The 17,331-nt window shown below is 36.2% G+C and overlaps 1 protein-coding gene across 8 annotated transcripts in view; it reads left to right on the plus strand.

The window, feature by feature from the left end:
- EHBP1 (EH domain binding protein 1) overlaps nt 1-17,331 on the plus strand; it is a 355,442-nt gene that overhangs the window by 263,349 nt on the left and 74,762 nt on the right. For all 8 annotated transcript variants that reach the window (XM_027555607.1, XM_027555611.1, XM_027555610.1 and 5 more), the window contains one exon: nt 3,641-3,784. In XM_027555607.1, the coding sequence (XP_027411408.1) occupies nt 3,641-3,784 (144 nt within the window). The remainder of the gene's footprint in view (nt 1-3,640; nt 3,785-17,331) is intronic.

Below are 17,331 nucleotides of genomic sequence, written 5' to 3' on the forward strand. Positions count from 1 at the left end.
TAGCAGCAGCAGCAGCATCCTCTGCCACCCCCTTCACCTTTTGCTTTCAGTCTTTCCCAGCATCAGGGTCTTCTCCAGTGAGTTAGCATTTCACATCAGGTGGCCAAAGTTTTGGAGCTTCAGCTTTAGCCACAGTTCTTCCAAAGAATATTTAGGGTTGATTTCCTTTAGGATTCACTGGTTTGATCTCCTTACAGTCCACAGGACTCTCAAAGAGTCTTTTCCAGCACCAGAATTCAAAAGCATCAGTTCTTCAACACTCAGCCTTCTTTACGGTCCAACTCTCATTTCCATACATGGCTACTAGAAAAACCATAGCTTTGACCATATGGACTTTTTGTCAGCAAAGTGATGTCTCTGCTTTTTAATATGCTGTCTAGGTTGGTCATAGCATTCCTTCCAAGGAGCAAGCGTCTTTTAATTTCATGGCTGCAGTCACCATCTGCAGAGATTTTGGAGCCCAAGAAAATAAAATCTGTCACTGCTTCCACTTTTTCCCCTTCTATTTGCCATGAAGTGATGGGACTGGATGTCATGATCTTAATTCTTTGAATGTTGAGTTTTAAGCCAGCTATTTCACTCTCCTCTTTCACTCTCAAGAGACTCTTTAGTTCCTCTTCACTTTCTACAGTTAGAGTGGTATCATCTGCATATCTATACTTTGCTATTTCTCACAGCAATCTTGATTCTAGCTTGTGATTAATCCAGCTCAGCATTTCACATGATGTACTCTGCATAGAAGTTAAATAAGTAGGGTGACAATATACAGACTTGTCCTACTCCTTTCCCAACTTGAAACCAATTTTTCCATATCCAGTTCTAACTGTTACTTCTTGACCCTCATACAGATTTCTCAGGAAATAGACTAGGTGGTCTGGTACTCCCACTTCTTAAGAATTTTCCAGTTTGTTGTGATCCACACAGTCAAAGGCTTTAGTATTGTTAGTGAAGCAGAATTAGATGTTTTTTTGGAACTCCCTTGCTTTCTCCATGATCCAACGAAGAAGGCAATGGCACCCCACTCCAGTACTCTTGCCTGGAAAATCCCACGGACGGAGGAGCCTGGTGGGCTGCAGTCCGTGGGGTCTCTTAAGAGTCGGACACGACTGAGTGACTTCACTTTCACTTTTCACTTTCACACATTGGAGACGGAAATGGCAACCCACTCCAGTGTTCTTGCCTGAAGAATCCCAGGGATGGGGGAGCCTGGTGGGCTGCCGTCTATGGGGTCGACTGAAGCGACTTAGCAGCAGCAGCAACAATTGTTAGTGGTTTGATCTCTGGTTCATCTGCCTCTCTGAAAACCAGTACCTCTGGAATTTCTCCTTTCACGTACTGCTGAAGCTTGTCTTAAGGATTTTGACTATAACCTTGCTGGCATGTGAAATGAGTGCTGTTGTACAGTAATTTGAATGTTCTTTGGCATTGCCTTTCTTTGGGATTAGAATGAAAACTGACCTTTTCCAGTTCTGTGGCCATTGCTGAGTTTTCCAAATTTGCTGGCTTATTGAGTGCAGGACTTCAACAACATCATCTTTTAGGATTTGAAATAACTCAGCTAGAATTCTGTCACCTCTACTAGCTTTGTTCATAGGAATGCTTCCTAAGGCCCACTTGACTTCACACTCCAGGATGTTTGGCTCTAGGAGAGTGACCACACCACTGTGGTTATCCAGGTTACTAAGACTTTTTTTATATAGTTCTTATGTGTATTCCTGCCACTTCTTCTTAATCTCTTCTGTTTCTGTTAGATCTTTACCATTTCTGTCTTTTACCATGCCCATCCTTGTATGAAATGTTCCATTGGTATTTCTGGTTTTCTTAAGGAGATCTCTAGTCTTTCACATTCTGTTGTTTTCCTCTATTTCTTTGCATTTTTCATTGAAGAATGTCTTCTTATCTCTCCTTACTGTTCTCTGGAACACTGCCTTTAGATGGGTATATCTTTCCCTTTCTCCCTTACCTTTCACTTCACTTATTTCCTAGCTATTTTTAAAGCCTCCCCAGACAACCACTTTGCCTTCATGTATTTCTTTAGTTTTTGGAATGGTTGTGGTCACTGCCTCCTGTGCAATGTTAGGAACCTCCATCCATAGTTCTTCAGGCACCTTGTCTATCAAATCTAATCCCTTGAATCTATTCATCACCTCCACTGGATAATCATAAGAGATTTGATTTAGGTCATACCTGAATGGCCTAGTTATTTTCCCTACTTTCTTCCATTTAACCCTGAATTTTGCAATAAGGAGCTTACAATCTGAGCCACAGTCAGCTCCAGGTCTTGTTTTTACTGACTGTGTTGAACTTCTCCATCTTCAGCTGCAAAGAACATGATCAGTCTGATTTCATTGTTGACCCTCTGGTGATGTCCATGTGTGGAGTCATCTCTTGGACTGTTGGAAAATGATGTTTGCTATGACCACTGTGTTCTCTTGACAAAATTCTGTTAGCCTTTGCCCTGCTTCATTTTCTACTCCAAGGCCAAACTTGCCTGTTATTCCAGATGTCTCCTGATTTCCTACTTTTGCATTCCAATCCCTTATGATGAAAAGGACCTCTTTTTCTGTGTGTTAGTTCTAGAAGGTCTTATAGGTTTGCATAGAACTATTCAACTTAAGTTTCTTCGGCATCAGTGGTTGGGCATAGACTTGGATTACTATGATGTTGAATGATTTGCCTTGGAAATGAACCAAGATCGTTCTCTCATTTTAAGGTTGCAACCAAGTCCTTCATTTCAGACACTTTTGTTGACTGTGAGGCCTATCCCACTTTTTCTAAAGTGTTCTTGCCCACAGTAGTAAATATAATGGTCATCTGAATTTAATTTTTCCATTCCCATCCATTTTTTCCACTGATTCTTAAGATGTCCATGTTCACTCTTGCCATCTCTTGTTTGGCCATCTCCTGTTTGACCATGTCCCATTCCAATTTACCTTGATTCATGGACCTACCATTCCAGATTCTTATGCAGTATTGTTCTTTACAGCATCAGACTCTACTTTTACCACCACACACATCCACACCTGAGTGTTTTTCCCTCTTTGGCCCAGCTGCTTCATTCTTCCTGGAGCTATTAGTAATTTCCCTCTGCTTTTATTATATTGGACACCTTCCCACCTGGGGGCTCATCTTCCAGCATCGTATCTTTTTGCCTTTTCATACTGTCCATGGGGTTCTTCAGGCAGGAATACTGGAATGAGTTGCAATTTACTTCTCCATTGGATCTTGTTTTTTCAGAACTCTTCACTATGACCCTTTCATCTTGGGTGGCCCTGCATGGCATGGCTCATAGCTTCACTGAGTTAGGCAAGACCCTTTGCCACAACCAGGCTGTGATTCATGAAAGGCATACTGTGATTAACAATGCATATAATATGTGTATGGACTTTATACCTTGTGCGACTATGTTCTAATAAAAATGTAATTTTAATTAACCCAGTTTTAGCCAGTAAAGATACAGTTTCTAATCAGCATTAGTATTGTCTACAGGTAATCTCACAAAACTATTGATACAATCTTATTCCTGACTTGTATTATTTTGATGGATTGTATAACTGTTGATTAGTTTACAAAAGTGGATTACATGGGTTTGAGGGGTTTTGTTTGTTTTGGCTTCTAATTCTGTATCTTTGTTTTTAAGCATCGAATGTTATCCAGGCAAGAAGAACTCAAAGAAAGAGCAAGAGTTCTACTTGAGCAAGCAAGAAGAGATGCAGCTTTAAAGGCAGGGAATAAGCAGCATACCAACGCAGCCACACCACTCTGCAACAGGCAGCTAAGTGATGTGAGGAACATTGGTTAAAAATAATACATTGTTCATTGTAATCATGGGGGTGTAAATAAGAGTAACTTATTTATATTTCTAATAAATTTTTTTTCCACAGACTATGTATACTATGGGTACTTGTTACTTTTATTGAACTGATAAATTCATACTTGCAGGAGCAGTTTGTAATTATTCCTTCACAGCAGTATTAGCTATGAGAAAAAGTAAGATCCTGGATTATAATTTCCACATATATATGAATAATCTGTTTTATGTCAATTTAATTTTATAATTTGGGTGAACTTTGTTTAAGATGGTGTTTTATCCATGGGAGTTAATTTTTTTGAAAATATTAGAGTATAATAATGATGCTTGCTGCTGCTGCTGCTGCTGCTGCTAAGTCACTTCAGTCGTGTCCGACTCTGTACAACCCCATAGATGGCAGCCCACCAGGCTCCCCTGTCCCTAGGATTCTCCAGGCAAGAACGCTGGAATGGGTTGCCATTTCCTTCTCCAATGTGTGAAAGTGAAAAGTGAAAGCGAAGTCGGTCAGTCGTGTCCGACTGTACGCGACTCCATGAACTGTAGCCTACCAGGCTCCTCTGTCTGTGGGATTTTCCAGGCAAGAGTACTGGAGTGGGTTGCCATTGCCTTCTCCAAATAATGATGCTTACCATTTATTAAAATACTTAGCATATAGGCTAAGTGGATGTTTTAGGCACTATAGTGGATGTTTTACATAATTTCTATTTTACTTAACCTCTTAAGTAGATATTCAAACTCCTTTTAGGTAAGAAAACTGAGGCTGATTGGTAAGATAATTTGTGTAAGGTTGTAGTCACTGTATGATGAATTCATGATTTGATCCTGAGACTTAATCAAACTCCAGAGTCAATCCTTTTTCCTATCATAGACTACCATCCCTGTGTTAAGCCATATTTTTATACATATTTTTCTGTAGTGCCTCACAGGCAATAATGAATACATAGTAAAAAAAAAAAAAAAGCCTTAGATCTAGGGAGACATGAACCTCTTGATGAATCTGAAAATTATGATAACCCTGCCCTACCCCCAATTTTACATATACATAAAACTGCATTTTCCTTTTTTTTTTTAATTAAGATTTTTTTTTTAGAGCAGTTTTAAGTTGACAGCAGAATTGAGGGGAAGGTATAGAGTTTTCCCCTATACCCTCTGTACCCATAGAGTAACCGTCCTTCTTAATAACACTCCCTGCCAGGGTGGTATATTTGTTAGAACTGATAAATCTACATTGACACGTCATTATTATCCAAAGTCTATAGCATACATTAGATTCACTCCTACTGTTACACAGTCTGTGAGTTTAGACAAATGCATAATAACATCTATCCATCTTTATAATATCATAGAGAATTTTCACTGCTCTAGGAATCCTTTGCATTTCACCTATTCATCTCTCTCCCCATCCTGAACCTCTGGGAACCTGATAATTTTATTGTCTTCATAATTTTGTGTTTTACAGAATGTTGGTAGTTGGAACCATAGTATATTTACCTTTTCTGATATGGCTTCTTTTCACTTCAGTTCAGTTCAGTTCAGTCGCTCAGTCGTGTCCGACTCTTTGCGACCCCATGAATTGCAGCATGCCAGGCCTCCCTGTCCATCACCAACTCCCGGAGTTCACTCAAACTCATGTCCATCGAGTCAATGAATATGCATTTAAGGTTCCTCCATGTGTTTACATGGTTTGATAGCTCATTTCTTTTTAATGCTGAATAATATTCCACTGTGTGGATGTACCACAGTTTATTTTTTCATTCACTTACTGCTAGGCATCTTGGTTGTAATCAGGAATAAAGCTCCTTTAATCATCTACAAAGCAGGTTTTTATATGACCTCAAGTTCTCAGCTCCTTTGGGTACATTTCAAGGAGCACATTTGCTGGATCTTATGGCAAGAGTGTGTTTACTTTTATAAGTAACAAAGACAAAAAACAAGAGAGATACCAAATTGTCTTCTAAAGTAGCTATGCCATTTTTCTTTCCCATCAGCAATAAATGAGAATTCTTGCGTTTTACTTTGGGTACTGTCAGTGTTCCAGATTTTGGCCATTCTAATAGGTGTGTAGTGGTATCTCGTTGCTTTCATTTGCATTTTGCTGAGAATATATAATGTGGAGCACCTTTTCATATGCTTATATGCCATCTGGAAATCTTTGGAGCGATGTCTGTTAAGGTCATTGATTCATTTTTTAGTCAAGTTATTTGTTTTCTTACTATTGAGTTTCAAGAGTTCTTTGTTTCCTTTGGATAACAGTCTTTTATTAGATATATCTTTGCAAATATTTTATCCATGCCTGTGGCTTGTCTTCTCATTCTTTCTACATTGTCTTTCATGGAGTAGAAATTATAAATTTTAATGAAATCCAGTTTATCCATTATCTCTATCATGAATCGTACCTTTGGTGTTAAATCTAAAAAGGCATCACCATACTCAAGGTCATTTAGGTTTTATGTTATCTTCTGGGAGTTTTATAGAATTATGTTTTACATTTAGGTCTGTGATCCATTTTGGGTTAATTCTTGTGAAAGGCATAAGGTCTGTGTCTAGGTTTATTTTTTTTCATGTGCATATCCAGTTCATCTAGCACCATTTGTTGAAAAGACGATCTTTGCTCCATTGTGTTGCTTTTGTTAACTCCTTTCAGATACTAGCTTAACCTCTGAGCTTGACCACCGTTTTTCATACTTTTCTTCTTTTTTACTTTCTTGTTACTTTTTTTCTTTAAGTGAAGTATAGTTGATTTACAATATTATATTAGCTTCAGATATACAACATAGTAATTCAATATTTTATAGATTATGCTGCATTTAAAATTATTGTGAAATACTGGCTATATTTCTATGCTGTACAATATACAGACTTTGAGTCTTTACACAGTAATGTGATATAAAATCAATAAAGTGGGGCACAGTTTTATTTTCAATGAAAAAGAATAGAATATTTAAATGGGAAAATACCAGAATTTATCACACATCATAGTATTTTTGTGTGAGACTTATTTTAGTTACGTGGGTATGTGTGCTTACTGGATCTTGGTACCAGATGTAGTTTTAATTGTAGGTCATGATAAAAATGTTTGAGAAACGCTAATTTAGATGGCCATTCTTTCTAAGGAAGAAATTTTGTAGCTTTTATACCAGTTCTTTCAGTGCCTAACCATATGTTACATCAATTTGTTGGTTCAGTAAGATATTTATTGAGTTGGAACTGAGTGTAGCAATAGAAAAGACTAAACTTCGGGTCTTCCCTGGTAGTCCAGTGGTTAAGACTCCATGCTTCCACTGCAGGAGTTGCAAGTTCAATCCCTGGTCAGGGAACTTAAGACCCTACATGCCACAAGGTGTGGCCAAAAGACAAAGATTCTTCCCTCATGGAATTTGCATTTTGGTGAGAAGAGACAGAGAATGATGAATAAATAAGTTAACTACAGAGGGTGAAAATGACTCATTTAGTAGACATATTAGAGGATAATTTGAGTAGGTAGGAGTGACTTGAAGAGGAGACATTTGAAGTAAGACTTGATGGCTGAGAAGGATCCAGTTAAGTGAAGAGCCAGAGAAAGAATATTCTCTTCAAAAAGAAAGTTATTTTATTGTTATTATATTTGTGATAAACTTTGTTTCATAGTTGTTTCAGGTTCTAAAAATTATGGAAAATTTATAGCTCTATATTTTGAAGTATGTTGATTTTAAGTTTAGAATACTTGAGATTTAAATGATTTGTTTGCCAAGTAGATTTTAAAAAGCTATTATTTTACCTATGTATAAAATTTTACATATATTAATAATTGTCATCTAATGTTTACTGAGCACTTATTGTGTATCAAGCAGGATACAAAGGGCTTTCACATGGATTTTCTCATATAATCTCCACAACGATTATATGTGTTAAATATAATCTCTGTTTGATAGTTGAGAAAACTGATGCACAAACAAATTCAGTTGCCCGTGGTTACACAGCTAATAAGTGACAGAGCCAAGAATGGAACTTAGACAGTTTGACTTTAGAGATTATGTTTTTAAAGCTTATGTTTTATTTCTTTCTTGTTTATTTTCTGAAATCCTTGTAAAGTAGGAATAGATATTATTGTTGTATCCATTGTAGAGAAAAATGAGTTAGGAAAGGGGGTTTAAAATTACCTAGGTTTGCAAACAGTAGCAAGCTAGGCTTAAAATTTGAGTATCCTGACTTTTAAAGCTGTTTAGTCTTTCATTCAGTTTATTCATTTATTACTTTAAACTTTCAACAAATATTTTATTGTTCATCTCTTCTTTTTAAGGCACCAGTAATTTTGCTTACACTTAAAATATCCCAAGTAGAACAAACTTTTAGCTAAATTATGCTAGTATGAATTCAACATCAGAAGTTAATTACTGAAATATTGCTTATTCTGTCTGTGATATCTTACTCTACCTATAAAGTCTGTAACTTGGATATTTTTAATCTTATTTACATATTTATTTATTTATTTATTTTTGACTGTGTTGGGTCTTCCTTGCTGTGAGGGTGCAATGCATGGGCTTCTAATTGGGGTGGCTTCTTTTGTTGTGGAGCACCGACTCTAGGGTGAGAGGTCCTCAGTAGTTGCAGCTCCTAGGCCCTAGAGCATGGGCTATAAGCCCGTGAGTTGTGGCTCACCAGCTTAGTGGCTCCGCGGCTTGTGGGATTTTCTCAGATCAGTTATTGAACCTGTGTCTCCTGCATTGGCAGGCGGATTCTTTACCACTGAGCCACCCAGGATGCTCTGTAACTTCGATTTTAAGAAACATAATGGTAGTGATGTCTCATCAAGTCAAGATACTCTTAATACTCCTGGTAGCATATAACTTGCCATACCCTTCTGAAAAGCAAATTGACTTCTTCAAGAAATGCTCATTCTATTTTACTCAGTAATCCCACTAACAGAGATTAATATGCAAGTTTTCATCACATGTTATTTATAATAGTGAAAGTTACAAAATGGCAATCGCTCAAAATGGAAGAATGATCAAATAAATTACAACAAATATATATACTATATATGTATGTAGCCATTGAAAATTATTATGTAACCATTGAAAATTATTTAATAATGTTCTGAAAGAATATTGAAAGGACATAGAACAATGTTCATAGTGTAATTTTGTACAAAGAAAGAGAAAGATCTAAAATAGCATATAGCATATAAAACCCATTTTGAAAGACTGTGTTTTTATCTATGCGTTGAACAGTTCAGGAAGGAAAGTGATCAAAATATTAATAATATTTATCCCTAAGAGATAATAATGGCTCATGGAATTTTTCCCTTTATTCTTTCTGTTTTAAAAATGACATGTTTATATAAATATTTTAAATTAGGGAAATTTGGGGTATCCCAAAAGGATATTTTTATTAGATTGTTTTCTTAGCATATCCAAATGTACTTGACCATAAAGCTGTTTCATTTAAATTAGTGTTGTGTTTCAGTATCTCTCAGGAGTTTGTGGGGGTGGGTGTTTTAAAAAGAGAGATGTAGAAAGAACTGTTCACTTTTACAGTTGATGATATTTGTTTGTGCCTAAGTGTGGCGATGCTGGGAGGGATTGGGGGCAGGAGGAGAAGGGGATGACAGAGGATGAGATGGCTGGATGGCATCACCGACTCAATGGACATGAATTTGAGTGAACTCCGGGAGTTGGTGATGGACAGGGAGGCCTGGCGTGCTGTGATTCATGGGGTCGCAAAGAGTCGGATACGACTGAAACTGAACTGAGCTGAACTGAACTAAAGTGTGAATTGAACTGAACTGAAGTGTGAAGTAAATAGTGAATTCAGTACTATCAATTCTGTTTATACTGAGAAGACATTTGGTCACTTTATTGCACTTTTTCCCACTTAACCAAAATTTTACCCTATTTTGCTTATGAAACTGTGTTTCAAACAGTCCCAAGAATGCTTTGCCTCCCCTTCCTCTTTCAGGCTATCTTTTGCTGCATTATAAAACATTGGAAACCTTATTGGCATAAAATAATGGGGTCGCAAAGAGTCGGACATGACTGAGCGACCTAACTGAACTGAACTGAACTGAACCATTTTATTTTGCTCACAGATTCTATAAGTTAGGCATTAGGGTGGGACACTGAGGGAATGGTTTATTTCTGTTGCATGATTTCAGGGGCTAATTTTCAGTCAGAACCGGTACTTGGCCTCTCTACCTGGTCTCTCTACCTGGGCTCGTTTGGGCTTTCTCACAGCATGGTGGCTGAGTCTAACAGCAGAGAATAGGTGGACTCTCTTACCCCTGCTTATGAAAGTGAAAGTGTTAGTCATTCAGCCACGTCTGACTCTTTGCGACCCCATGGACTGTAGCCTGCCAGGCTCCTGTGTCCATGGAATTTTCCAAGCAAGAATATTGGAGTGGATAGCCATTCCCTTCTCATGTTCTAGCTTTAAAAGTCCCTTTGCCATACTGTTAGCCTGAGGAGATACAAAACCACCCCCCAGGTTTAAGTAGCAGAGAGGTAGACCTCACCACTCAATAGGAGGACTATTAAAAGTCACGTTGTAAGATGAGCATGTGGCATGGGAAATATTGTTGTAGCCTCTTCTCAGTTATAGTTTAAGTTTACTTTATTTAAAAAAAAAATACTATTCTTTTTTTAAAAGGTTTGTGTGTGTGTGTGTGTGTGTGTGTGTGTGTATGTGTATAGACCATTTTAAAAGTCTTTATTGAATTTGTTAAAATATTGCTTCTGTTTTATATTTTGATTTTTTGGCTGTGAGGCATTTGGGATCTTAATTCCCTGACCAGGGATCAAACTTGTACCCCCTGCTTTGGAAGGTGAAGTTTTAACCACTGGACCATCAGGGAAACCCTTAAGGTCACTTTTAAAACTTTCTTGCACATTCTACTATTGCTTGTTTTTCAAATAAGTCAAGCCCTATATTCATGTGTTGTGAAGAACATCAGTTCCATGAACTTAATACTACATCCTGGAACTATTGCTCTAGTTTTGACATTTGTTACTCTGTGGGCCTTATAGCAAATATTGAAATTATTTAAGAAAGAAAATGTGAAATATCAAGTAAGTCCAATTTTACAAAAGAAATTAGACCTTACCATTGCTTTTCAGATTTTCAATTTAGTATACAACTTGATAATCTCTTTTCCAGTGACATGATAGTTTTCTTAATTTAATCATTTTCTTCATCATTTCTGGTAGCTCTTGTACATATCGATTGAAATTATTTGCAGTGCTGTCCATATTTTGGAAAACTAGTATGGCCAACTTGGCTGACAAAATTAAAAGGGAAAATACCAAATTTCGTCTCTGGAGCAACTGAGTATGAGTTAAGTGATACTAAAAGTAGAAATTACTTAATCTTTCTAAATCTGTTTTTCCATTTGTGATACGGAGGCAAGTTTTTTTTTTTCCTCCTGTGTGACATTCATATTAATTGGTATCCACGATGGAATAGGTAAGGGAACCATGACTAATGCCATCCCTACTTTAGTGTCAGCATCCTTTTCAATCTGAAGAGCTCAAGACTTCTGGTAAATAAAAAGCAGGTCTAACTAAAAATAGAAAAATCTGGCATCTAATTTAGTGAACTGATTGCTACCATTTTCACTTCCTTATGCTCTTTAATTTGTGCCTTAATTTACCACGCTCTTATTTTTAAATTCATTATAAATTATCTTGCCCTTTATAATGTATACTCTGGTACTAAGAGTCTAGATGCTGGCATGGAGATATATATATATATATATTGATACCTAAAGGTACCCACTGCTTTTTGTGTTCTTAGTTTAACTGAGAGTTCCTGGGAGTTAAAAAGAAAAAAGTTAGTAGTACCCTGAAGTGACCCCAAGTCTTAGAGACACTAACCTTAAATCTTCAAGAGCTATGTGAAAAAGTTACTTACTCTTAAGAGACTGCAGATTTAGGACTTCTTCAGCAATGTCTTTTATCCTTCTAAACTTTGTTTCTATACAACTAACCTAGAATCTACTGGTGAATACCAGGAAGAATGAGTAGAGCTATTAACAACTGATGTTAGAGTACCCAAATAGAAACATAATTGTATGGGGCAGTGTCTGTGTACTCAGTACAACTTATCCCCTTTATAGGTATCTAGTTTGTTTCTAGTTCTGGACTGAGAAAATTTACAGAGGATTCAGAGAAGTGTTAAAGGATTGAAAGCAAAGATGTACTTTTAAGGAAAGACAGGCTTACGAAACATAAAGAACTGGGAAGTAGTTTAAGTACTAATTTGAGTATATGAAGGCTCAGATTCTTTCTTGTAACTCCTACCTACCCAAGAGTAATAATCTTCCAGACTATTCAACATGACCTCATATAAAGTTCCTGCAAATCCTACCCCCTCCCTTTCTAGCCTCATTTCTCACCTCTCTCCCATTTTTCACTCTACAGTCTAGCTCTATAAGTTGCTTAGACAGAATGTGGCATCATGCTCTTTCATTCCTGTATTAAGCATTTGCTGTTCTCCTTGAAATGCCTTTCTTCCCTTGTTAAGAAAATCACTTCTGTGAGTACCTCTGTCAAAGGCTTCTAGCAGCAAAGAAATTCTTCTTCCTGTATCTTTTTCTGTTGTATTGTATATATCACTACTGCCACATTTATCCCATGTTATTATCCAATTATCTCTTTCTTCCCCTCAACTGTGAGTTATTTAAAGTATATGAACTGTATATTCCTAGCACCAAATACTAAGTATTTGTTTAATGAAAAATGAAGGGAGGGGATAGTGACAGTCTATCATATCTTCTGAGTGTCAACTAATAAAAACATGAGCTTAAATATGAAAAATTGGAGTTGCTGTAAGGAGTTTCTTGGTAAATGGGAAAAGATCAACTTTCTGAAGGTCTTTAGAGCAGAACTGATTATCATTGATCAGAGAAAGTTAAAAGGTTCTCCTCTCTCAAATTGGTTACAGATATGACATTTGCCACTGCAAGACTCAGGGTTCCCTATATCATTCACTTCTTCCTATTCTTGAATCCTACATTATGATACCTTCCTTTCTTGTTATGGTATGGACACACCAAAGTCTGACACTACCTACTCTTTCCATATTCTGGGACCTCTCAGTAGAGATTGGGCTTCCCTTGTGGCTCAGCTAGTAAAGAATCCGCCTGCAGTGCAGAAGACCTGGGTTCCATCCCTGGGTTGGGAAGCTCCCCTGGAGAAGGGAAAGGCTACCCACTCCAGTATTCTGGCCTGGAGAATTCCATGGACTGTATAGAGTCGGACACGACTGAGCGACTTTCACTTTACTTCACTTCACTCAGTAGAGGTTAGCTCCCACCTCTGCCTTGAATCACATCACTCTAACCAAACATTCCTTCATATAAATTAGTAGCTTTAGATTGGCAGGCTAGGAAATAGCTTCTAAGACACTGAGGATAACTCTTGGTAATATTACCACATGGATCCTCATGTACAAACTCTACTTTGGGAAATACTTGAGCTATAATTTCTCTTAAAAGGGAACTTACAAATGTAGATACTATAAACCTTATAATTCTTCTTAATTTTTGTCAAGACTACCATTGCATGTTTTAATGAGAACATGGTACAAGTACATAATGCATTTAGGTCTTTTTAGGGAAAGTAGTAGTTTACGTTAGTCATTTGTATCTCTGTGTTTTAAACATTTGTTTAACCTGTTTCAGGTGTTTCCTGAAATCATTTTTCTGTAGGAGACAGATTTCATTGCTTTGAGCTCTGTGATTTATATTTCTTTGCTTTCTATTTCTTTTGCCCTATGAAGATTTTTGTATGTTACATTTTACTAATATAAATTTCAGGTGTGATATTTGTTTTGTGCATTATTCTCCACATATACTTAAAATAATGTTTTTCAAAGTTTAACTCAGGGTTTTGACAGGTGCAATAGTCTAGCCGTTATATAGCCAAAAGAGCTTCCTTGATTATATATTTAAACTTAAACTCTGAGAAAAACATAATAGCCTTTTTTCAAGAAAATATTTCCTTTTTTATTATTTTTCTTTATTACTCAGTTCTCCCAAACACTTTTTTCTCAAGAAATGCGTAAATAGAATGTAAGAAGCTAATCTATTTCAAAATAATCTTTTGCTTATTACTTTACATTAGAATACAGTTGCTTAAAAAAATGTTTTATGAATCCATCATGACATTTAGTAATACTCATGTAATTATATTTTAGCTAAAAGAGATGTTTGCATTTGATGTACTAAAGTTTAGGATCAGTACACTCTAAGAATAAGGAATGACAGTCCTGCTACCCACACTCCTTGGAGGTGTTATTAGGATATAAAACACTATGAACCTTACAGAAAAAGGATGCTGTATAGGTTTAATTATACCTTTAAGTTTTAAGAGAGAATAGAATCTATTTTATAAATAGAAAGTCTAAAAGGAGAACTGAGAATGATTCTTCAATTTAATTAGTCCAGTCACTTAACAGTCAGTGAATTTGTAAATATGTTCATTTTTCAATCATAAATTATGTAACATAAGAATGTGGTTTGCAGACAGTTGTTAGGTACTTGGAATATTTTTTTTAAAGAAAGATCAGCAAGAAATCACAACATTATTATAATCCATACTTGAAGTTTTTTCCCTAATATTTAATATGCAAGCATAGTAAGTGACCCATTAAAATAGTCATAGAAGCCCATCTTCAGTTCAGTCGCTCAGTCGTGTCCGACTCTTTGTGACCCCATGAACCGCAGCACACCAGGCCTCCCTGTCCATCACCACCTCCTGGAGTCCACCCAAACCCATGTCCGTTGAGTCGGTGATGCCATCCAACCATCTCATCCTCTGTCATCCCCTTCTCCTCCTGCTCTCAATCTCATCTTCACTTAGCAGGATCAAACTGCAAGTTAGCAGCGAGTTCTGAAAGGTTTGTAATATCTGTCTTTAAAGGTTTGCAGGAATATTTAACTCTTTGAAAGAAAACTCTGTATATGAGAAAGGAATTTCAGTTTGGGCAGTCCTTAATTAACTATAAGATCAGTAATCCAAAAAAGATATAGAAATTTTTTGTTGTTGTTTTTTTACTGGTTGGTCCTTAATAGTGAATCCTAAGGGCTTATTTGGTAAGAACCAAAAGAATGCAAACTGCTCTTTACTGAACTGAACCTTTAAAAGGTGTTTTGTTGATATGAAGGGTGGGACATCAGCTTTATACTTTTGATGATAATTGGAAAATACTGACTTAAATGTGTGTAGTCTGCTGTGCTGATAATTATAGCAGATTTAGATAAGATTACTAGATCTTTTCCAGATAAAGAAACAGTTACTATCCAGCTGGTAAAAAAGCACTTAATCTCATTTTGATAATCTCTGATAGAAACTTTCCTCATAGTTTTCATGTATATTTGTGTGTCCCATGTATGTCTCCTCATAAAAATATATATAAGATTAAGCTCATATATTTATGAGTATTGGTTGTGTTACATTTAAATGGCTAGCTTCTAGGAATCAAGCTTTAAACTTAAGGTCAAGCTAAAATTTTAATTTTCCCTAATTACACATATTATTCTATCATGCGGAAGAAGTAGGTAACTTTGCATTTATAATTTTAAAAGAACATCAGTTTTTATAAAAAGAAATCTAAAACCTTTAATAACGTAGAGAGTAAGAATTTGTCTTATTTACAGATTTTTATTCTCTGTATAAGCTGGAAAGTCTACACCCAGGGCATAAAGATGAAAATATTTTTCTTATTTCTTACTGTAACACAATTGACAGAAGATTAATGTACATAATCCCTTTTAGACCAGTAAGGCACTTAAAATATATAGCTTATCTTTTTTATAGTTGCATTTTATAGGAGAATGCCGATGTTCTTCTGTATTCAGCATAAATGCCTTTATACAGGGTGGTGGTTTTTATTCATTATGATTTAAATAATAGTTTATTATGTCTAAATTTAAGTTGAAGTCTGCTATCCTGACAAAGGCTACTAGACTTCTTAGAAAACATACTGTTACCTTGCTCGCATATCTTCAAAGTCACACAAAATACTAGCATTGTTGGGGGGAAAAACTCAAGCATCTTTTCTATTATGTGGCCACAAACCCCTAGTCTCAAACGTCTTATTTATTTGAGACTGCGTGAATACAAGAAGCTAGGACTAGGTATTTTAACATCAGGAACACTCCTTTTATGCGACTGTTAATGGCCATAGACGTTTGCCATATGGCTGTTCAGTGCAGTGTTGAACATCCCAGGATGGTATCACCATTACTAAGAGCTGGATTTTATATTGCCTGTTCTGATATTGCTCAGCATGCACAAGAGTAGAGTTTAAATCTTTATTCATTTCAATTTTCTTTTGTTCTCCTTATCATGTTCTGGCTTTCCCAGGGATATATGCCTTGAATAAAAAGTCACATGTGCATTACTAATTGTGTGCTGTTGTATTTACAGTTCCTAGTGGTGGCACTGTGAAGCTACTAATTCCTTTGCTTCACTTGATGTAAAATAATCTGAGTGTCTTTGATAGCAGTGAAACAGTATTAATTGTTTTGTACATTTCTTGGTCACTCTTCTTAGGTGGTCTTCATAATCTATTAGAACTTTCAGCCAGATTTTTGTAATGTCATGCCTCCAGCAGTGATTAAATTGGTAATTAATGAACAGTCTTTGGCAATGTAAACCACATCCCGTTAATTTTCCCTTTTGAGTTTTTAGAAGTTGTCTTCTGTGTCAGAAATCATTGCGCCACCTTGCTATGGCCCCTTGGCATGAAACCACAATGACTTGATTTTTGCAGCCATTAGTAGATCAGAGCAGTAATTTCACAGTATTTTGGTCAAGGTAATTATAATACCAAGAACTGAGTAGATTTGAAAATTCACGAAAGTAGTCCAGAAATACCAGGTGAGCTTCCTTGTGTTCACTGGAACGTTATGATTAGTTTAATTGGTCTTTGTTTGATTTTAGCCGCAGAAACTATTTGTGCCACAGCAGTGGAGTGACTTTATACTTGAGTGTTTCTGACCTTCTTTGACAGGGGTGGGTGCAAAAATGAACCCTTTGAAATAGTTCCCTTCCCAAAAGGGGGTTAAACTTCATTTAAAAAGCTAACTGTAGAGAACTCTCTAATGATTTTTTTTTTTTTTTTTTTGCCATTCTAATGAATTTCTTAGAATCATACTTTATTTTATGAAATGCTTAGCAAGTGTATTTGTCTGTTTAAAATGTTTGTATCTATTTTGATTTAAATTTTTTTAAAAACTGTTACCCTTTCCTGCCTCTGAGATTGTTGATGTACTGCTTCAATATTTTTTTTAAAAATTGCAATGCCTTAATGGAAGTGAAATTGAAATGCTGCTTTCCTTTTTGTCATAAAATAGATAAAAGTATTCCCATACTTGACTGATTGCCTATATATGTATTTACCCTCAGTGATAGATTGTGCACATTAGAATCTAAAGAGTCACTTTACTGTTGGCTCCTGAAAGGATTGTCTTGGTCACCTTTTTGGAAGCCCTTAATGAAACCAAATAGTTTGCTTAGAGTTGGGACCTAACCATCAGGGTG

The sequence above is a fragment of the Bos indicus x Bos taurus genome, chromosome 11 (assembly GCF_003369695.1).
Source record: "Bos indicus x Bos taurus breed Angus x Brahman F1 hybrid chromosome 11, Bos_hybrid_MaternalHap_v2.0, whole genome shotgun sequence".
NCBI lineage: Eukaryota > Metazoa > Chordata > Mammalia > Artiodactyla > Bovidae > Bos > Bos indicus x Bos taurus.